The sequence below is a fragment of the Pristis pectinata genome, chromosome 3 (genome assembly GCF_009764475.1).
Source record: "Pristis pectinata isolate sPriPec2 chromosome 3, sPriPec2.1.pri, whole genome shotgun sequence".
NCBI lineage: Eukaryota > Metazoa > Chordata > Chondrichthyes > Rhinopristiformes > Pristidae > Pristis > Pristis pectinata.
The window spans coordinates 62,255,772-62,279,545 of record NC_067407.1 but is presented as its reverse complement, the minus strand read 5'-3'; the positions used below and the strand labels follow the sequence as shown (position 1 = coordinate 62,279,545).

Here is a 23,774-nt window from a genome sequence, read left to right as displayed (position 1 = left end):
AATTAGCAGATTGTGTGGTGTTGAGCCAATATAGGTAGAGCATCCCCAGGTTTGATCACTGCTCTTGTGTCGATTTGTGTGATTAAAATATTGAATCCTGGTTTCTGCCAATTATGTCAGTCTAAATTGAAATTACACTGCATACATTTTGCAACAAATATTGAATGTGTTGGCTGTGATTTCCCTGCCCTGCCCTTATGTTGAATAGCTATCTAGCTTTTTCTGTCAAGGGTGATGTATAGGATCACCAGTGGAATGAGGCAGTGGGGAGGTCCTGATGCCAAGTTTGGGTTAGTGCCACTAAACAGGAGGAAGAAAAACTGAATGGGAGCAAAGCAGGCTGCTGTTTTTACTTCCATCTTGTAAAGTTTTGTCGTCAGACAATCACTGCAATTAAGTAATTTATTGGGAGAACTGGTTAATATTTCAGTGAACAGGTCGATTGTCAGGAGGAGATAAGAGACATGAATATCTTGATAGGGAGTGAGCTTCATATTTTCTTTAACAAGTTCTTGTTATCACTCTGTTAACTGTTGGCTGTGTGCGAATTTGTTGCAGGATTGTTCATAGAAATTGTGACTATACTGTGAAGTGGCAGGTGCTTAAAAAAGGCAAATTCTCTCTGACTCCCAACAGTTTTTACTCTGCAAAGTTAATTGGAATACTGCATTCCAGTCAAATTAGAAGAAAAGGAAAATAAGCTTTTGATTCTTTCCAATTGTAATCTTGCTGTATAATCTTGCATTGTAATCTTGCATTGATTTTTCCACACCTGAAGGTTTCAGCAATGATGTGTAATGCCCTTATAATGTGCTGATGAACTATGGACATTAGTCCAGCATAATACTTCACTCATTTGCCTGCAAGTTGCCACCTTTTGTAGTTTCTATGTAAAGGAAGATGTATTTTTATTGTTTTTTTCTGTGAATTCCCCCCTTCCCACCTATATCCCATTGTATTCATGTATTATTTTTTCCCCAGGCAAGTACAATCATTTACAGTTCTACTGTTAACACCCTTTTCGATCTCTTGTGTTTGTTTATAGGATAGAATCAGATAAGACTGAAGTTTTTATTTGTTCTATGTGATGCACTTTGCCATGAATTATTTATTGTTCCTTGCAGGTCTCGTGCTTTACCAAAATTGAAAGAATCTCGTTCCCATGAATCCCTGCTGAGTCCTGGCAGTGCAATTGAGACTTTGGAATTAAGCATGGAGCAGGATGTCTTTATTAAACCTTTGCACAGTAGTATCCTGGGGCAGGACTTCTGCTTTGAGGTACTGTTTTATCATTTAACTAGATTTTATCTGGGATCATAAGACTGACACTTTTTATGAGACTAAGACCGACTCAGAATTAAATTGTGATGCAGTAGAGGTTAAAGATCTGTTTGAGCCATAGATGCAAAACACTAGTACCCACCTGCTTAGTTGGAGCAGGAATATTTTATATTTCTCATAATTATGAGCTTAATTTATTTTAAATTTGACAAGTGGTCACTAAGTATAACTGAACTGGCTGAGAAATTCAGTCATCTGGTTCTTTTTTTCCCTATAGTACTCATCTGAAAAGCATTTGTTCCTGGAATGGAACATGATTGTGAGTATTTCTGGGTCAAATCACACCAGTCTGGAAATTTGAGCTGTAATTTCTGGACATATAGCACCCTTGTGCACCTGGCACACTTTTCATTTCAGTTGCGCAGGGGATGACTTAATTTGGAGTGATGCCCAAGAAATTAGGTCACGCTCCTAGGAGTGCCCATTGTTGGCCATTCTGAGAACAATTATGTTTTCATCACACTTCTGCTTAAAGGAGGTCTCCTTGAGCAGGTCCCAGGCAAGTCTCCTTTGATTTTGTTTTTAATTTAATTGCTGTTCTGAGGCAGTGGGGAACAGGCAGCTGCCCCGTTTCTCTCCCTACCCACCACCTCCATCATTATGCTCAATCCCTCCTCCCCATCAGCATGTGGTCCAAATAGGCCAATCTCCTCCCTTCCCAAGCAATGCACCCTTCCCCCAACACCAATACTTGATCTCAAACCTTCCCCCCACCCCAAAACAAGCCCTGAAATCCACCCTCTGCACCCCAACCACTGGCAGTTTCTCTCTTTCTCTCTCTTCCCTTCCCGCAACTATTGCTCAGGATGACCATGGACAGAGTGACATTACAAAAAGACCATGTTCCTAAGTGTACCACATACGAGATAGATGCTGTCTGCAGTCTGGCAATGATTTGGGAATTTGCAGACCTTGTTTAAAAGCAGTTAAAGAGCTTATGGTTTCCTATTTCTGAATCACAGCCTCTGCTGTGAGCTGGATAGATTTTTAAGGTATCAATTCTTCTCCATAGCCCCTCATCATTCACCAATTTCGCAGATATCAGGAACATTCTCTGTGAGCAGGAAGCTATCCTGCAATCTACTGTAGCACACTATTTGGATATACAGTACATATGTCTGCACTTTAGGATTTCACTTCTAACTATATTTAAACAAAGTAGTTACATTTCAGCCGCTGATTGTTGTCAAACAACGCAAGCTCATCTATCTGCAAATTACTGCCAGTCCCTTATTTTTATGAAAAGCAATATTTAACTACTTAGTTTTAACATTTGATTGTACATGATATTAAACAGTCATTAAGAATTATATTTAATGGACGATTCATGCTAATATATTCAGAAATTTCAACAATGTTCCTGACTTGGTCACAAGTCTAACAGCTTACATTGGCAAGATATGATGTTTTGAAATTCTGATGAATTGACCAGCTTTTGATCTCTGGTCGGCTGCATTGTGAAATGGGATGATGTAATCTTTTGCTGATTATGCATCAAGTGCTGTTACTGATTGTTTTTGAAAGGACAACGCTTCCCCACTAGGGAGGGGAAATCTCATTGCCTTTAATTGAAGTTTGGAATCCCAAATGGAGTTATTTGTCCTGAGGAGACCAAAATTAGGAAACTTGTAAAATCAAGTGTATTAAGTGCAGAGCTGTCAAGAAGGAAGTACTGTAAATTTTATTGGATGAGTGTGAACAATCTTATTTTAACATCCTGTCTGGGTCAACTGAAGGACAGAAAGCAGCTAACTGTAACCAGGAATTAAGTTTTCCTTGTGAGTAAATTCAATCTGATAGGAACAAAGTAAACCTGATAGAAAAGAATTGGGTCATTTCTCTTTTTTGAAATGATCCCTCCTTTAGGAGCTTGTGCAATCATATAGCTTTGCCTTTATCAAGCTCCTTAAACATGTCAAATCCAAAAATTACTGTTGATTCTGTTTAAAATTTCAGAAAAGCTATATATATTTAGACAATATTGAAAGGAGATTTGAACTTGGTGAATGACTTCTGAGATTCTATTTTAGAAAATAGCTATGACTATAATTTTAATGCTCAAGGAATCTCCCAAATTCACTTATAGACTAATTGTAATATCTGCCTCAAGAGAGACTGGATTTACCACACCACACGTCATCTATTTCAAACCAATAAGTACATTTAGTGAGAGCAGGTGCACACAGAATTCATATGCACTGTGTTGGTGGAACAGGTAATTTAATTAGCTTGCAGTTTTACCTTAAGCCCTTTTTCCCTTTAACATTAATGTCATCACTGGCTCCATACTCCCAATTACTGTCTGCAACTATGCACAGTGGTGGTTATCTGCCAGAGTGCAAGCTTTTCATGAGCTCTTAGGGCTGCATGTCACCACACTAACCAACCAACCAGGTGCCAACTATGGAGCTCTGGGGTCCCTGAGACACTTTCAATCTCTCTCAAGGGAAATTCCTCATGTATCAAAGACACAAAATCCGATTCCCATCTTCAGCTTGTGGCACCAATTGCCCCATATCCCCTTCACTTCTGGTTGGAACTCCACTGCCACTTGGAAACTTTGATGTACAAAACATTTTCAAAGATCCTAACAAATGATAATGCAGAAACTGAATCACACCCTGTAATGCCATCTCAAACTCATAACCTACAGAAACACAAGAGTAACTCTATAGCCCAGGTTCTGGGGCAAGATGACCTTGAAGAGGGTTGCCAACAGATCAAACCATCTGTTTGCCAGATTAGCGACATTTCCCCTGATACGATGTTATTCGAAGAACTTTTCCAACACTCAAGTTACATTGTACGTCCTTCCTGAGATTGGTGACCTCCTGCATCCTCAGATATACCTGACACAAGGACCTCTTTTGTCCAGGGTGGTCCAGGTTAGAGTCACTCTCAGCTTCATAACCTTGAGATCATTACAGGTTGTTGCTGCCAAATCTCACAGTTCACTGCTGGTTGCTGCATTTGGGAGGTTACCCAAGTTCCATACTTAAGGAGAGAAGAATATATCTACTTTTCCTTCAGCCCACTGGATTGTGAAGAGAGGGCAAGTGGGTGGTGGGGGGTGGGGGCTGCCTGCAATGCGGACATTCATCGACTGCAATAACATCCATTTAGAGTCCTCCCTGGTGACGTCCTGTCAGGAGTGATTACTTTACCTCTTAAGTGTCTGTACTGCCATTTTGCGTAAAGAACTCACCTCCTGTAGGCACCGTTCTTCATTAGCCTGTCCAGGGCCTTTTGACCCCTGTGAACATTCTTTCACTTGCCCCCACTCTCCCCACCCCAATTCTTGCATTATTCATTCATTAAGTAGAAGCACTCCTTTGAAGCTGGAAGAATGCTGCTTGTAATATGCTATGTCTCTTTAAGAGTGGCTTTTAAAATTTGCAGCTGCTATGCTAACTGCCAGCAGCTCTGAGAACTGTTAAAAGATCAATACAGTAGTCCCACACTGAAGCTAACACACCACAGCATTACATCGAGAAACCTGATAATCTTGACTTTTACAGGACTTCCACAAATAGTGCTGGACGGTATGATAGTAATTTCTCGGCTGAGAATTAAAGTCAAAGCTGAAAAAGACTTTTTATTATTTAAAAAAAGTATGTAATTTTGAAATAATTATCTGAAGGAATAAATACTGAATGCACAAAAGACTCGGTTTTCTGTTGGACCAGAGAGATAACAGCACAGTATGCTGTTTAACAAAGTAGAAAATTTTCAGTATTCATTACATAGCTGAAGTTCTTGTCAATACATTGATTCTGCTTGTTATCAAAGGCTTCACCAGAGTACAAATACGGCAATTTCTGGATTCCTGTATTTACTGCTTCAGTGTGCACTTCAGAATTTGTTTCAAGATTTCCTCCATCATCTCGTCACATATTTTGGGCCCCTTTTTATTTATTCTTGCAGTTTTTGTTTCTGTTCTTTCGTGAAGACATTGAATTCTGGGATACAGTTCTATGGATGCTTTTTGAAGTTTCTGAATTTTTTTTTCAATTTACAATACGAAGTTTTAATGTGGGGAACTTCACAATAGGATCCACCAAATGTGCAAGCACTCACTTTCGAGCAAGGATCACCAAACATTTGAGATTTATTTTTTAACTGATCATCAGACTCTGGTACCTCCACCAACAGCTCTAGGTGAAGCAACAAACCCATGCTGACCGAACTTTGAGTTCCATGCCTGTACAAATACTGCAAAGCAAATATTGCATTCACACAGACTGGCGAGATGTGAACTTGTATTTTATTCAATTTTGTTCACACGTAGAACAGTCCAGCGCAAGAACAGGCCCTTTGGCCCATGATGTTTTGCTGAACTAATTAAACCAGTAATTAAGCGCCAAACTGAACTTACCTCTTCTGCCCACACAAGATCCATGTCCCTCCATTCTCTGCACATTCAATGGCCTATCTAAGAGCCTCTTAAATGCTTCTATCATATTTGCTTCCAATACCACCCTGGCAGTGCATTCCAGGCACCCATCACTCTGTGTTTTTAAAAAAAAACTTGCCCCACACATCTCCTTTGAACTTAGCCCCTCTCACCTTAAATGCAAGCCCACTGGTATTAGACATTTTGACCCTGGGGAGAAAGATACTGGCTGTCTACTCTTTCTATGCCTCTGATAATCTTTTAAACTTCCATCAGGCCTCCTCTCAGCCTCCATCACTCCAGAGAAAGCAACCGAAGTTTGTCCAACCTCTTCTTATAGCACATGCCCTCTAACCCAGGCAGCTTCCTGGTAAAAATACTGTATTTATACCATTCTTATTTGAGAGAAAATATATTTGATGTTAATAGACCTAACATCAGCAAGGATCAGTATTCAAATTCTAAGTCGGGGGACCTCTAGTGGAAATCCCACTGCAGTACTTGGCCACATTATTCAAATTGACCTTTCTGTGCATAGAGAGAACTGCATTGTTGGAGGTGTAAATCGTTGATTGAGACATTAAATGAAAGATCCCAGTAAAAGATATTCATGTCACGATTCAAAGAATTGGAAAGCTGTTCTGGCCAACATTTACCCTTTGTTAATGCTACTCAAAAAATTTAGAAATCAAGTTGCCTGCTTTTTATGGACTTGTGATGTGAACACATGAGTTGCTATATTAAACACTGAAGGCCAGTGATAACTTCAAATGTAGGTAATTGCTTGCAGTTTGGTCCTTTGGGATGCCTCATTGACATGAAGGATGTTGCATAAAACAGCCTATGTTATTAGCCAATTTTTCATGCTACTTTGTCCCTATCTCAAGTTGTTGAATCTTGTGTGCTATGGTTTTTCAACCACTGGCTGCTTTTCAGATCCTTGTGTACATATCCATTGATCATGTGATAACACAGTGAGTGAAAATAATAATTTGGGGACTTTTTCACTGATAGCGAAAGAACAAATGGAAGTAAACATCTGTGATCTAATTACCGTGATGGAAACATGGCTGCAGTGTTACCAAAGCTGGGAGCTAAATACTCTAGGGTATTCGACATATAGAAAGGGGAGGTAAAAGGAATGTGGATAGTGTAGCATTATTAGTAAGGGAGGAGGTCAGTGCAAGGATAAGAAATGATCTTGACTTGACAGATCATGATGTAAAACGGGAATCAATTTGCTGTGAGCTAAGAAATACCAAAGGGAGAGCACATGGTAGGAACTATTTATCGACCACCAAACAGTTAATGTAAATTGTTAATTGGAAATTAGAAGCATATTTAACAGGGGTAATAAAGTAATCATGGGAAACTTTAACGTACATGCAGATTGGGGAAATCAAATTTGCTCTGATAAGGTGGAAGATGAATTCGTGGAATGTATATGAGGTACTTTTCTAAATTAATATGTTGAGCCACTGAGGGGGAAAAGATTGGTTTGGATCTTGTTTTGTGCAATAAGAAATGATTAATATATAATCCTGTTGTCAAGGGGCCTTTGGGGAAGTGACGGTGATGCAACAGAACTGACAATAGATTTGAAAATAAAGTAGTGCAATTTCAGTGTGAAACTATGATCTTAAACTAAACAAATGAAGCTGTGAAGGCATAATAGGAGAGTTGGCTGTGGTTGACTGGGAGAATACATTGAATGTTATGATAGCAGATGGGTAGTGGTTGGCATTTAATTCACAAATTGCCTGAGGGTTGGACGCATTTAGAACTGTGCTGAGGAGGACAGTTGGCCAAGTGTGAGAGAATAGGTTACAAGGAAGTAAATGAAGAAATGGCATTGATGGGATTGAATTGGGAGACAGCATAGGCACAATCAGTTGAATAGTCTACAGGCCATCCCTGGATTAAGAACGCCTGATTTATGGACACCCTACATACAAACGAGCTCCCATAATATTATTAAGTTCATAAGTCCTGGACTCATCATGAACTGGACTCATCATGGACTGGACTCATCATGGACTGATTAGGGACAGCCGGCATAGCTTTGTGAAGGGAAGATCTTGCCTCACAAGCCTGATAGAGTTCTTTGAGGAGGTGACGAGGAAGATTGATGAGGGTGGTGCGGTGGATGTGGTCTATATGGATTTTGATAAGGTTCCTCATGGTAGGCTTCTTCAGAAGGTCAGAGGCCAAGGGATCCAGGGAAGCTTGGCTGTGTGGATTAGGAATTGGCTTGCCTGTAGAAAGCAGAGGGTTGTGGTGGAAGGAGTGCCCTTGGATTGGAGGGCAGTGACTAGTGGTGTCCCGCAGGGATTGGTTCTCAGACCTCTACTTTTTGTGATAATTATAGATGACTTAGATGAGGGGATGGAAGGCTGGGTTAGTAAGTTTGCAGACGACACTAAGATCGGCGGTGTTGTGGATAGTGTGGAGGGCTGTCGGAGCTTACAGAGGGATATTGATAGGATGCAGAGCTGGGCTGACAAGTGGCAGATGGAGTTCAATCCGGAGAAGTGTGAGGTGGTACACTTTGGAAGGACAAACTTCAGGGCAGAGTACAGGGTGAATGGCAAGGTACTTGGCAGTGTGGAGGAGCAGAGGGATCTGGGGGTTCATATTCACAGTTCACTGAAAGTTGCCTCACAGGTGGATAGAGCAGTTAAGAAGGCCTATGGGATGTTAGCTTTCATAAGTCGTGGGATTGAGTTTAAGAGCTGCGAAGTGATGATGCAGCTTTACAAAACTCTAGTTAGACCACACTTAGAGTACTGTGTTCAGTTCTGGTCGCCTCATTATAGGAAGGATGTGGAGGCGTTGGAGAGGTTGCAGAGGAGATTTACCAGGATGCTGCCTGGATTAGAGCGTATGGAATATGAGGAAAGGCTTAAGGTGCTAGGGCTTTATTCACTGGAAAAGAGGAGGATGAGAGGAGACATGATAGAGGTATATAAAATATTGAGAGGAATAGATAGAGTAGACAGCCAGCGCCTCCTTCCCAGGGCACCAATGCTCAAGACGAGAGGTCATGGCTTTAAGGTTATGGGTGGGAGGTTCAGGGGAGATGTCAGGGGGAGGTTTTTCACCCAGAGAGTGGTTGGTGCATGGAATGCACTGCTTGGGGTGGTGGTGGAGGCAGATACATTGGACAGGTTCAAGAGTTTGTTGGATAGGCACATGGAGGAATGTGAGATAGAGGGATATGCGGGAGGAAAGGGTTAGATAGTGTGAGGGTGGTTTGATGGATGGCACAACATGGTGGGCCGAAGGGCCTGTTTTGTGCTCTATGGTTCTATATACGTTCGTTCCTATGAACTGCAGAACTAGTTTCCTCTCTCCACTTTTAATCATTGTTCTTTCTTATCAGTCTTATGTGCTTTTGATACCATTCATTACAGTACTGTGGAGGTATGGTTACCATATCAAGTGATTTTTGTGTATTTTCTGATTTGTGGACAAAGTCGACTTAAAGACGTCTGTAGAAACAGAACCCGTTTGTTATCTGGAGCCGGTCTGTACTCTTATATCATAAGGAAATATGAGAACATTGGAGCAGATTGTTGAGGAACATTAAAACAAACTGTAGAAACTTCTATGGGGAAGTAAAAAGGAAAAGAATGGTGAAGGCAAACAAAGCCCCTTACAGACAAACAGAAGAATTTATAATGGGGAATAAGAGCAGAAGAATTAAACAATTTCTTTGTATCTGCTTTATGGAAGAAAATACACAAACCCTGCCTGATATACTGGAGAATTGAGAATGAGGAACTGAAGGAACAAAGTATTATTCAAAAAATAGTGCTGAAGAAGTTGGTGAGCTTGAAAGCTGATAAATACCATTGATTTATATCCCAGGGTTTTAATAGAGGTGGCTTTAGAGATGGTGAGTGCTCTGGTTATCATCTTCCAAGGTTCTATAGATTCTGGAATTGTTCCAGTGGATTGGAGGCTCACTAATCTGATCCCGCTTTTTGAGAGAGGAGGGAGAGAGAAAACGGGGCAATCTTGGCTTGTTGAACTAACATCATTGGTTGGAAAAACCTGGAATCTGCAATTAAGAACACAGAACATCCCCAGTTAACCAATGGATTCCGTTTTTACAGACATCCTGAAATCAATTTTGTCCATAAGTTGGAAAATACACAAAAATCACTTGATATGGTAACCATACCTCCACAGTATTGCAATGAATGGCATCAAAAACACATAAGACTGATAAGAAAGAACAATTACTTAAAAGTAGAGAGAGAGAAGAAACCAGTCCTGCCATTTGTAGTAACGAATGTTGGTACCTAAGTTGGATTTCTGTATTTAATAATATTATTGGAGCTCGTTTGTATCTACGGGTGTCCATAAATTGGGGATGGCCTGCACCTTGAAAAGAATAAGACTCAGCAAAGCCCATGTGGTTATGAAAGGAACATCATGTTCGACTAATCTGCAGGAGTTCTTTAAGGATGTGACTAGTAGAATACATAATGAGGAACCTTTGGATGCGATATATTTGGATTTTTGGAAGATGTTTGATCAGGTCCTGAATAGGAAGTTGGTCAATAAGACTGTCAGATCATATACTCATGTGGATTAAGAATTGGTTGGACAGAAGGAAAAGACTGGGAATAAAATGATCGTTTCAGGTTGGCATGCTGTCGAGTGTACAAGGTTTGGTGCTTGAGTCCCAGATTTTCACAATCTAAATCAATAAGTTTGCTGAGGGGACTACATTCCATATTTCCAAGATTCCTGTCAATACTAAACTAGTGGAATTGTGAGTACAGAGAAGGATGTAAAAATGCTTCAAGATGATGTGGACAAGCTGAGGGAGTGGGCAAGTTCACTGCAGATGGAATATAATGTGGAGGAATATGAGGTCGTTCACTTTAGTGCACATAACAGAAAAGCAAAGTATTTGTGAAGTGATCAGAATTATTATCACTGACATTTGACGTTCATTGTTTTGCAGCAGCACTACAGTACAAAGATATAAAAATCCATAAATTACAAAAATAAATAAGTAGTGCAAAAAAAAGAAAGAATGAGGTAGTGTTCATGGATTGTTTAGAAATCTGATGGCAGAGGGGAAGAAGCTGTTTCTGAATTGTTGAGTTTGGGTCTTCAGGCTCCTGTACATCCTCCCTGATGGTAGTAACAAGAATAGGGCATGTCCTGGATGGTCAGCGTCCTTAATGATGGCTCCTGCCTTCTTGAGGCACCGCCTCTTGATGTCTTTGATGTGGATGCGAGATTGGGGAATGTTGATATTTGAAGGGACTTGGGTGTGTTACTGAAGGCTAACATACAATGCAGAAAGCAATTAAGAGGCAAATGGTAGCCTTTAAAATGAGAGGGTTTAATTACAGGAGTAAAGAGACCTTATTAAAGTTCTATGGAGCTTTGGTATGAACTTCCAGAAAACTGAGATTCCAGTGCATTACTCTCATTTCTTTGGTATTCAAAAATTCTGGAAATGTGTATTACATTTCAAACCAGGATTTAGAAGGAGACCATTTCAGTAATGTCTCACCATTGCTTTTCCTCAATGGTACTTACCATCTGTACTGTTATCTCCCAGAAGATATTGTTTAGATTTGGCCTCCTTACTGAAGAAAGGATACACTTGCCATGAAAGAAATGTAGCAAAGATTCACTAGGCTGATTCCAGGTTTGTTGAATGAAATGGGATTGAGTAGACTGGGGCTGTATTCTCTCATGTTTATCAGAATCAAAGGAGGGCTCAATGAAACAAAATTGTTAAAGGACTTGACAGGCTGGATGCAGGGATGTTTCCCCAGGTGCAGAGTGAAGACCAAGGGTCATAGTTTCAGAATAAGGGGCAGGCTTTTTAAGGCTGAGATGAGAAATTTCTTAATTGAACCTTTGGAATTTTCTGCTCCGGAGACCAGGGCTGTGGAGGTTCAGTTATTGTGCTCATTCAAAACAGAGATCAGTCGATTTCTGGCCAATAAAGGAATCAAGGGATATGGGAATAGTGATGGAAATGGCTCCGAGGTAGGAGGTAAGCCATGATCTTGATGAATGGTGGAGCAGGCTTCAAGGACCAGATGGTCTACTCCTGCTTCTATTATATTTTTAACTGAGCCATCAGGCAAGTACTGTTGTGAATTCCAAAGCAAGAGCACTTTCCAAGCCTGTGGGAAAAGAGCATCAATGTACCAAAGAACGGCACAGCTCTGCACAGTCCTATTGTCTGACCTTGAACAAATAAGTGATTAATTATTCTCCTCTGCCAGAAATGATTGTGCTACTTGCGCAGTGTCGTTCTTGAATGAACTTTCATGCCCTTGTTACCAAGCAGTCTGTAGGGAATACCATGAGTGACAGTGACATGAAACAGCTGCAGATCAAGTCATATTAGCATATTAAGTCTGTACATCTGTAATGCATTCTTGCTGGGCCTGGTCAAATCAGCAAGGTTGCTTAAAAAATTGCATAATCAACCTCCAGAAAATTAAGATTCTAACACCTTACTCTGATTTCCAAAATGTTTAAAATTTGTCAAAACGAGTAACACATTTCAGACCAGGTTTGAGAATAAAAACACTTTTGTAATCACTCACCATTGCTTTCCCTCATTGGTACTTACCATCTGTGCTACTATCCATTGTGAGCTGACAAATACTGCAGCATCTCCTAAGATCTATGGAAGAAATGTATCCCAGCTGTCAACATGAAATAAATTGAAACATTTATGTTGCTAACTGCAGCAGTGGTGATTGTACTTTCCAAATGTCCACCTTGTTTTAGAGCAATACTGTCTTTTAACACATGAATACAAAATATTACTGCTGCATTGTTTACTTTACCCTATCTTATTCCCTATTCTCTTAAAATGTTTATTTTCTCATTTTCTTTGCCCTCGATTTCATAAGGAAATGGCAGTTTGTTGAATAAATACTTTGTCAGTCATTACAGGAGAGGAAGGGTGTAATATACTTGTCATTCTGCAAAACTAATGATGAATAAAGGACTGAAACTTAATAAAGGTAAAGCGGACACACAAAAAAAGTACGGAAAATATAAATGCCTGTGAAGACCGACAGATCCCAGGTCCTCTTGGTTTCCACCCCAGCATTTTAAGGGAAGTAGTGAAGGATTTGCAGATTCCTTTGCCTTATGATTCCAAGTTTCGTCAATTCTGCAATTGTTCTTTGGCTTGAAAAATTACTGTGAAACAGAAACCTTGAAATAATACTCTGTTAATTAACATCCATTATTGGAAAGAAAAATAGTGGAATTCATAATGAAGGACTGAGTGACAGAGCACAAGTTTGAAGTGATTAGAGAGAATCAACATGCATTTGTAATGGATGGTGTTACGAACCAGCAACAAAAGAAACACACTGAGTCATGATTCACTGTTAAAAACTACTTTATTAATAGCTACTTATGATAATAAGAAAAATAAAAGTAAAAATGTTAGAAGTAAAAATGTTAAACCTTAAACATTAACCCCAAAACTAAACTTGTATGTGTGTGGCAAATTCCCAAACTCCAAGTCCAGGAATGGTTCTTAAAGTTCCAGTCAGCAAGCCATAAGGTGAAACATGAGCAAAGGCTTCTTCAACAACCACCGTTGTCTGAAGATAAGATGTAGATGTAGAGAGAAAATAGAGAGTAATTACAAAATCCAAATGTTCCACGATGGAACCCAAACGACACCTCAGTGTTTACTCAGTAGTGACTTCCTCACCCCGAAAAGCATCTGAATCGTGGCCGTCCACACAAATACCTGTTTCCTTCTACAGGTCAACAACAAAGTGAACTCCACTGTGTCGTTCCGAAGTATCTGCCACCCCGAAAAGCATCCGAGACATGGCCGTCCACACAAATACCTGTTTCCCTCCACAGGTTAATGACAAAGTGGACTCCACCGGATTACTCCAAAAATCCATACGTGGGTTGTAGTGACAGGCACAGTTATTGTTTCTCATCCATCGATAGAGAAACTAGTAGGCTGGTGTCTCTTGCTCTCTTCTCCCTCTCTCTTTCCTCTGACTGACTCCAACTGACTTCTTCAACAACGTCCTTTATCTTCTGTTGACGTAAGCATGCCACACACACACGCACACACACTGCCCTATCTTAAAGGGACATTCACCAATAGTAACCTAGTCCATAACAATGGGCCACTGAATTTTTTTAAAGAACTAATATACACAATTTCTGTGGATTATTTTTAATACACTTCCAGAAGGCATTCAGTAATGTTCCAAGTAAGAGACTGTTATCTGCATTTCAAGTTTATGAAGAAGTGATTACGTCTTTTCATGATCTCAACTGGAGTACAAAGATTAATGGATAATTTTATTGAAATGTTTAAGATTCTGAACCTAATTGATCAGGAAGATAAATACCTTTTAAGGAAATCCGGGACATTAGCACAAGTCCTTAATCAGAGCCAGGCTGTTTAGGAGAGAAGTCAGCAAACTTTGTTTAATACTTGTACAACTCTCTCCCATAAAAAAGCAAGACATACTTGTTCAATTAATAAATATAAATCTGAGATTTTAGCTGCTGAATGTACAGCCAAAGCATGTGGGTGTCAGAATACAGATTAGCCATGAATAGGGCTGAATGGCCAAATCCCACACCTGTACTCTCCACAGTCTTGTTCTTGACCTCCAACTAACTCTAGCCACAATGCAGTTCGCCACATTCTGCACTGCATTGAACCCTGCATGCCAGTTATCCAACTTCTCACTGCCCTACATTGTCTCTCATAGCCCCAGCAGATAAAATTTAAAATTATTATTCTCCACCCAACCTCATTTCACCCCATTTCTGGAACCACTCCTCCATATCTGTACCTTCCCAAATCTTTTTCCATCCTCCTTCAGCCCATTTTTAGTGGTGGAGCCTTCAGTTAGCTTATCTCACTGGAGTTCTTTCACTCGGCACTTGAACTAGTGCTGGGGTTTTCCGTGTGTCACTTTGATAATTAGTATTTATATAATTAAATGGCAACAGTATTTCACTAGGTGGTGAAGTAAACAATGTGTTCTCTAAAGTCACTGGGTGTAATAATAGAAATAATAAATGTTGATGGTGAAGAGTGGCAGTGCAAATTTAAAGGAGTAAAGGTAATAGACTGAGATGCTTGGCAAAGTTCAAGCATAGAGTGAGAGAGAAGGGCCTCAAGAAGATGATGGAAAGGGCGGCATAGGTGATTGATTGACTGCAACCCAAGAGGTTAGCTTAAGGTCAAAATCTGTGCAAAGGTCGTGTCGTCAAAAGGTTCAGTGTGAGGACAGCCATGGATTTGAAAACAGACCTTCTTTATTGATATGTGAAAGAATGATGATGTTTAAAAAGGACAGGGTCTTTGTAGTTTCACTTAGTAGAACAACATTTTGTAATAAGACCTCACAAAACTTTGTATATTTATTGGATCTCCTTATTTTAATATGATGTTCATGTCCTCTGTCAATAAGTTCCTTCAATGCCCTTTTTAAAATAGGAAATACTGTCTGCAGAAGTACCAGATTCACCATGGTAGTGAAAGGCTGCAGGCAAAATTTCAGCCTAATTATAGCATGTGACTGTTTACTCAAACACTCCATTGGTAGTTCTGTGGATACCAAGGTTGCTAACTCAGGACAGCAGGCATCATTTGAATTTGGACCATGGCACTGAAGGTGATCTCACCTTTGCTAGTAAAGGAAATGGCGATGTGACTCAATTGGCACAGAGACTACTCCTGAACCACAAAGGATATGGTTTCCTTTGTGCTGCTGCTGTAATGCTACCCTAGGGTATAAACAAGTACCACTCAATGCTGCAGGCTGTCCTTTTGTCCTGTGTGAAAGGAGACTCAAACACTCGGCCATGTGATTTTTACGGTGTTTAAATTTTCCCCTGACATTGGAGAATATACATGGTGAGGGGTTCTGTTGCAATTGTTTTTGTTATACTTTGGCACATTTGCTCTGAAATCCATACCTTGGTAAAATTCGTGGTTTAAACAAAGTCTTTTTGCAAGTAATAAGTGTATCATTCTGGGAAAGACAGCCAAATGCTGATATTACTTGGGAAGGGATTGAGTTTAAATGCCGTCAGTATGATTTGTATTCCTTTGGCTTTGACTAGTGCTACTGTGCCCTGTTTTGTCACTTAGATAAATTCTTCCTTCCTGACTGGGTGACAGCAGAGTACAAATGTAACTGAAACTTCCAGTCTTCTGATGGAGATACTTGCACAATTTATATTGAACAATGTTGCCTTCGTACACAACACGACTCTAACATTCCTGTAAAAACATGAAATGTCTTCAACGATACTTTTCAAGATTCACATCCAATGGTACACTTGAATGTTTCATATCTGTACTGAACTGGCATTGTTTTAAACCCCTCATTACATCTTGTTATGTAAAGAAACAACACTGAATCAGTTTTCATCTTGCACTTGTAGCGTGCCCAGGCATAACCTGACACATTTTGTGTTGCAGGTTTCATACACAGGAGGAAGTAAATGCTTTAGCTGTTCATCTGTGGCAGAGAGAGATAAGTGGATGGAGAACCTTCGGAGAACAGTGCAACCAAACAAGGTAGTTATATTTAAGCAAAAATGTATCAATAACTGTGTTAAAATAGTTTGTTCTACTTTTAAAGTACAGAAATTTGGCAACCAGATTATCAAATTTAGCCGATAAAAATGTGCACTTGGGGCAACCCAACAGGCAGTGTTAAGACTATTACCAATAAGAGCAAGTGAATGTCAGGACATTTTGCATTTATCTGGTTTTGTTTATCGGTACATGATGGTGACATGTTTTCAAAGCACTCTGCGTTAATAAGGAACCAACTCCAAGGGTGGGATAGATATCCTGCAATGATGCAGTGACTCTTTCTTCATGCATATTAAGTTCATCAAGAATCTCCTAGGAAAGAGGGAAAATAGCTATTGAAGTGATAAGTACTGCAGGAATCCCTCAAATCAGATCAATGTCATGATTTTTATTGAACAACATATGAGTAACAAAAGCAACCTACTTGTTTACACACTCATCAGGGCCCAGCAGCTCACTGATGCAGTTTGTTCCCTGAAACTTACCTTTTGTAGAGTGCTTTTATGTGCATATTATTCATCCTGACGTAACAGTGGGCTAAGAGGTCCCAATACTCATCTATCCTTGTCTTCAAGCCTGCTGATCGTTCCCAACCTATTATATGAACTAGACTTTGCACTAAATATTCTTGTGCTTTACCTCAGCTTCCCTGATTTTAAATCTTTTTACTATAGCATATAAAATTCTTGTTTCTCACATTTTATGCTAAATATCCTATCATACCTTTTGGCCTGCCATGATACAATATCCTACAAATCTTAACAGACAAGGGGATATTTTGTATTTCAGAGGTTTGAGGATGGATAATTTTCAATTGATATCATCCACAGGTTTAGTGCTTAATCAGTAGAGATTTGTGTGAGTTCCATTGCTGATTGCTACTGTAAAGAAGACATTAGATATTCAAGATGCATGTACATCCAGCATTTGCTATTTTATGACACTAGTGTCCAGACAAATTGGATGCATATTTCAATTGAGTCAGTACAGTGCATGCAAAGTGGTGAAGTAATGCTGACTCTAACAGTAAGTCACTTTGAATTATCACTTGAAACCTGCCCTAAACCTCATTGATTCATTGGGTCAGTTTTATTCTGCACTGCAGTTAGGTAATCAAGTTTATCTCATCTTGTTTTTGGATTCAGATTACAATAAGGATGTTGTAAAACGCTGTTCTCAATAATGTTACCGCACAGTACCCTGCAGTACTAATGGAAATGTGGAAGGGCTTATGCAGTGGACATTGATACTTATGCTGTCATATTTAGCAAGTCTTGGCAGATTCACTATTCTCAAGGATAGTTTAATGCCATGCTGATCTTTCAGAGTTTGGAAGGGTCATTATTCTTGGACTGCAATGTTCATAACTTCAATTAACCATGCTTACAAAGTTCTGCGTATATTCATCATGATGTTGGAAGATGCAAAATGTAATTAAGTTCATGATCATAAGGTCTGAATAATCACATCAGTCTTGCTGATTTAATCTGCAGCTTTCTGCTCCTAACAGTAATGCTGTTATTCACCTCTCAGCCTTATATAATGCTGTTAGGACTCTGCCTTCTGTCTCCAAGGACTGTAAAACCTGGAAACGGTGGGTGTACTCCAATTTTGACGGTGTTCATATCTGTGGCTGACTCCGTGCTTTCATCCTTGTGCGCAGTTCACTGTCACATTCTGTTCTTCTTTCAGGTCTTTTCATTGCTGCTTGCCGGCAGGTCAAATGCTGGTGTGTTCTTCAGATAAATATTATTATGATGTACAGCTTGTGTGGTGTTGTGGGACTGCATGAGGCAAGCGTTGCTTTCACGTGAGCGGGGCTTTTACAAAACTGCAGCACATTACAGTGTGCCTATCCGTGTGTACGTGACATCACTCTATGCACAGCCTTGTTCATACTGTCAGTCTTGTGAGCAAACTGAATTGGGTCCACAGGATTTACTAGGCCCACAAGTCACTCACATGGCAACATGTGTGAATTATTCACCCAGTGCAATGTTTCATTCAATTTACCACTTGAAGAAATGGTCCTCCCCGCATTAGGCAGCTGCTTTTAAGTGCACCTGCTGCAAATTTCCACCTTATCAGAATTTGTGTCAGTAATAGCAATGGGGTGTGCACAACCTGGTCTGGTTGCTTTCTGGGATTGATAATGTCTCTCTTCTGTGTGTGTGTGTGAGTGTGTGTGCACGTGCGTGCATGTACTTGGTACTGTCCCACTGACATTTTTCTGTGTTTTCCATCAGTGTCGATTAATTACTGCACTCTTCCACGTGTGATTATTAATTTTTCTGCATTCACATGTGCAGCTTCTCATCTTACCTCTAAATGTATGTTAATTTATACATAGGACGCTTTCTCTACATAGGTCTTTAGTTCTTTAAATGTTCTTTTCTGGATCGATGGATTTTTTTTGAAAGCAGGCTAAATTACTGATTGCAGTAATAACATGCAACAAGACCCTTATTTTGGTTGAGCTGAGGAAGGTTCTTTTTCCTGCCTTCTATTCCACCTCATCAAAAAATAATAATTTATTGTGATTATAGTTTTGAACATTTCAAAATTATTTTGGAAGTACAACAAAATATAATATCAAACCAAAACACACAACTAGTTCTGATTATGGGATGTCCTGGCACTATCTATTGTACATTTTCATGTGCTTTATTCTCAACTGGACATCCTTGAAGCAACAATGAATTACTTTTCTAAGTGCAAAATCCTTGACTCAACATCTCTAATCAATTATCTGGAGCAACCAAGAGGGCTGGTGGTTAACATGCTCTGATGATAGTGCTGGGAAATGTGTGCAGAACTGACGCTCACTCAATCTGATCTCCTTCAGTTCAGCTGGAGCCCTACATCTGCTACTGTATCACAGCAGCTGTGGAGGACAATGGGATTTTCCTCATCACACTGTGGAAGGCTACTTTAGTAGTTAACCACGCAGTGTAGTTGCTCTGACTCTATGGTCTTAAGATACCTATGTTCATGTCCCATCCTAAGATTATTATTTAAGATGATCTGTAAACCAGTTGAAAAATAATTGCTCATGAAATTTTGCAAATGAGCAAGAAGTGTTTGAATCCCTGTCACCAGCCCTCTTCCAATTTCACAATTATTGAAACTCCATTTCCTTGCAATTTTATTCTTGGTCATTAGTAAGAGTAATTATCAGCATAACCCCTGATTTAAATTAGAATTTTAATCTTCAAGGAGACAGCTGATGATTCAGATAACAGAGCATTAAATGGATCCTTATTTAAAGTGCATTTTGACCATTAAAAGCACTCAAAAATACTGGATGCTCTCGATCCCCAGTTATCACTCCTCAAGATTCGGTGTTAGAAAATGACTTGATTTAATATTGCCAGATAAGCCATATAAAGTACTGCTAAAGTTAACCATTACATTTTTCTGAATTGCCCAGGAGAAGTTTGGATAAGTACTTGGATAGGAAAGGTTGAGAGGGATATTGGCCAAACATGGCCAGCTGAGACTTGTTCAGGTGGATGCCTTGGTTGGCATGGACAAGTTGGGCTGAAGGGCCTCCTTCTGTGCTGTATTACTCTGTGACTCTATGAGGAGTGGTTGGCAGGACTATCTCATTTGATGCCCCACAGGTCAGTGTTTGATTCCAGCTCTGTTATTGGGAAAAGACACCAAACGTGTCCCAGGCTATCACATGTTATAAAAAACAGGGGAAATTAGAGGGGAAAGTAAATCATGCTGGGTTCAAATGCCCAGCCTTTCAATTTTACCTGTCATCACCATCATTATCAATTTGTAAAAATGGCATGCTTTGGACTCAGTAACCTGGGTGGGTCTTTTGGACAGATGAAAAATAATCAAAAAATGAATGGACTAAAACATATTGATAGGTGCACTGCTTTATGTTTGCAGGACAACTGTCGCCGTGCAGAAAATGTACTCCGTCTCTGGATTATTGAAGCAAAAGACTTAGCCCCTAAAAAGAGGTACTTCTGTGAACTGTGCCTGGATGACACACTTTATGCACGAACTACCAGCAAAATGAAAGCAGATAACCTGTTTTGGGGTGAGCACTTTGAATTTTACACTTTGCCAATGGTCAGGAACATCACAGTACATATTTACAAGGATATGGACAAGAAGAAAAAGAAAGATAAGAATAATTATGTGGGATTGATCAATATTCCAATCACCAGTGTCACTGGACGGCAGTTCATAGAGAAATGGTACCCTGTCAGCACACCAAACTCAAACAAGGGCAAAGGAGGAAGCCCTTGTATCCGCATTAAATGCCGCTATCAGACAATTGCCATTCTTCCTATGGAACAGTATAAGGAGTTTGCAGAGTTTGTCACCAATAACTACACCATGTTGTGCTCTGTTCTGGAACCAGTTATCAGTGTGAAGAACAAAGAAGAGATGGCCTGTGCACTTGTTCACATTTTGCAAAGTACTGGTCGTGCAAAGGTAGGCAAAGAAATAACTACTACAGTAACATTGGGACTTTTGTGTCGTATTTTTGCTGTGTTAATAAACTGAAGCAGTTAAAAATATTGATGCACCTTATCAGCAAATCTGAATAACGAAATCCTTCTGTGTTTTTCTGCAGTGTATTAACTCTGTTTATTTGCTGGGCCTTTCAGAGGGATCTTGTTCCTATTCAAGTCCCATTAAGTGATTGTCATTTTAGAGGTGACTGTTTATCTGTCTGCAAATTTGCAATTGAAGCTCTGAGTTTGGATGTCAGAAATCATGGGATTTTCCTGAGAGATGTACACACTGGTACAAATTTAGCAGAATTCCTGCCACCCTGACTCAGTTGATGGCATTCTTTTATCTGATTCGAATTCTGATGCAGTGAGACAACACAAAATAAAAACACATTGGCCTTTTAACACGACACAAACAGTGATTGCTGCCCAACGACCTGTAAAGTCAGCTGCCAGTTAGTGCTGACGCTCGCTGATGAAGGATAGCTGGGGAGAATAAGGAAAATTATTACATCATCACAGGTTTGCTCCTCTGTGATTACATTTGAACCATATCACTGGGGTACACATTGAGAACCCACACTTTCTAAGACCATTCAGTTCTGTATCAGCCTTCCAAAAGATTCCATTGTTCAATATGGCTGTCACTCACTTTGCTTGGAGTAAAATTTTAACTTTCTAACAAGGAATCTTTCATATCCGTCCACATAGTAATTTTGGTATCCCTTGCTGTTGAACATGAGATGACTTAGCTTGAATTATTAAAGATGTTGCAATATCAGATGTTGCTCAGATCCATTGTAGCTGAAGCCTTTTTATCAACACCATCTTCGACCAACCCATAATATATAGCCATTGATGGTGCCTATACAGTATATATTGCAACAGTGTGGAAATTGCAGATCCTGCAATGTCAGGCCTTTGTCAAAATGGGCTGGATTGTCCAACCTGTCAACTGTGTATATCCCCAGCATTCCTGCTCCCAGGGTCTTTGGACATCTCCTCTCTCGGCTTTTGCAAATTGTTGTCATTGATTGAAAGTAAATATTAGTTCTCCGCAACTTTGTCTTGTCTGCGGTTCAGTCACAGTATTTTGAAGCTTAAGGAATTGAAATAATTCCCACTATAGGAATTTACTGTATTTTCATTTTCTGTTCTCATTTTTTATAGCAGTGAGAACCCACACTTTCTAAGACCGTTCAGTTTATTGTTTAATTTGTACCTTGGGATATTTATCGCTGAGACCGAGATTTCTGATACTTTCTTGTTCAATTTTAAATCTCTTCTGTTTCTCTCTCCACTTGTGGGAAAAAGACAGGCCAATCATTAACAATTGTTGCTACTCCTGTCTGCAGGAGAAAGTTCTTATTAAAGCTCAGAAGATTAAGAGCTCTTGCCAGAATAAGGTCACAGCTACTGTGTTTGTAATTATATGGAATGAGAAATTACAATGGGAACCCTGTTGCAGCTGTGTTTCAGAACTTAGTCCCAGGTCAGGTAACTGTCAGGAGGCAGTAATAGTCCATGAGAACTCAGGCTATATATTTGAGTATTTAGTAACGAGTGTTTGCAAGAGCAACTTTCTGAGCTGCTGCAATGGCTCAGTGGGTTAAAGTATATTCTGTCTGATGCAGAGTCCTGAGACCTTGAGGCTGGTTCTACACCCTTGAGTGTTGTGGTAACAGTCTCTCAGATGAGATATTAACCTAAGGCCCCTTCTACCACCTCAGGTGGATATAAAAGATACCATGTCACAGTTTGGAAGAGCAGGGATTTCCCCCCCACCCCTCCCCCCGCCACCCCCACCACACACACAGCTAATATTTGTCCCTCAACATCACTAAAACAGATTACCTGATCATTTTCACATTAGTGTTCATGGAATCTTGTGCTAAAATTGGCTCCTGCATTTCTGATATAACAAAAGAACTTCAACTCCTTTGGCTCTGAAGCTCTTTCAAATATCCTTGGCTTATGAAAGATACCATAAATATGCAAGTCCAATATTACCTTGAACTGTCCTGGAGAATCATAGCTTTGACTTCTGAGTGCTACAGTGAATGAGAGAGGTGTAAAATGATCTGGTTTCTGATTAGCTAGAATGTTGTGTTTAGCTGTTCTTTGATTTAATCTTCATACCTCCTCTTTAAAATGATTTGCTATTTTCAAGGTACACTTCTTTGCCCTGAGTAGAAACTTGTTCCAAACCTCATCAAAGGGTCTTCAGGAGAGCAAGCAGAATGCAGAAAGACAAATAGTATCGAATATTGTGATTTAACATAATAAATTACAGAAGTTTGGACTTCTTAAATTTTATTTATAGCATGAAATAGTGTAATTTTACATTTGGTGAAAATTTCACAAACATGTTCAAAGGTTTGCATTATTATGTTTGAATTGTCTGATCAAGAGGGATGTACCTGAACAGAGGAATGGGATATGGGTGGGATCATTTGCCACCTGAAAACTACTTGGCTTTGAATCATTGTCTTGAAGATGATCTTTCACAAAGGTTAAGTGAGTTGATTTACAGAGGCTGGTGGACTTTAAAGTATACTTGCTATTTTATATTTCGTCCACGTTTTCCCTTGGTTATACTCTTCATCCACTGCTGACTGATCCTGAGATGTAGTCCAGCAGGTGCTAAGTACTTCAGCAAAGTGGTCTATCTTGATGTGAGTCAAAATTCTGAGCATGGCCGGGTCGTTCGGTGGTAAATAGACAAAACATTCAAGCCAAGACCTGCCTGCGGGAGGTCCTAGATAAAATTCACCAAATATATTTAACCGTTGCTGATTCACCAATTGAGGCACATTGGTTTATCTGCAAAAAAAATCATTATGTGAAATTACAAAATTACTGCATTTGTTGTAAATCTGCAAAAAAAAAGTGCTTCCTGTCATGAATTGTCGAAATCAATGTTGAACCTTTAAGATGGAAATGTTGGAAGATGAAA

At 39.7% G+C, this 23,774-nt stretch overlaps 1 protein-coding gene across 7 annotated transcripts in view; it reads left to right on the top strand.

The window, feature by feature from the left end:
* rasal2 (RAS protein activator like 2) overlaps nt 1-23,774 on the top strand; it is a 352,406-nt gene that overhangs the window by 284,867 nt on the left and 43,765 nt on the right. For all 7 annotated transcript variants that reach the window (XM_052011425.1, XM_052011423.1, XM_052011424.1 and 4 more), the window contains 3 exons: nt 1,125-1,278; nt 16,218-16,316; nt 20,241-20,795. In XM_052011425.1, coding sequence (XP_051867385.1) covers nt 1,125-1,278; nt 16,218-16,316; nt 20,241-20,795 — 808 coding nt within the window. The remainder of the gene's footprint in view (nt 1-1,124; nt 1,279-16,217; nt 16,317-20,240; nt 20,796-23,774) is intronic.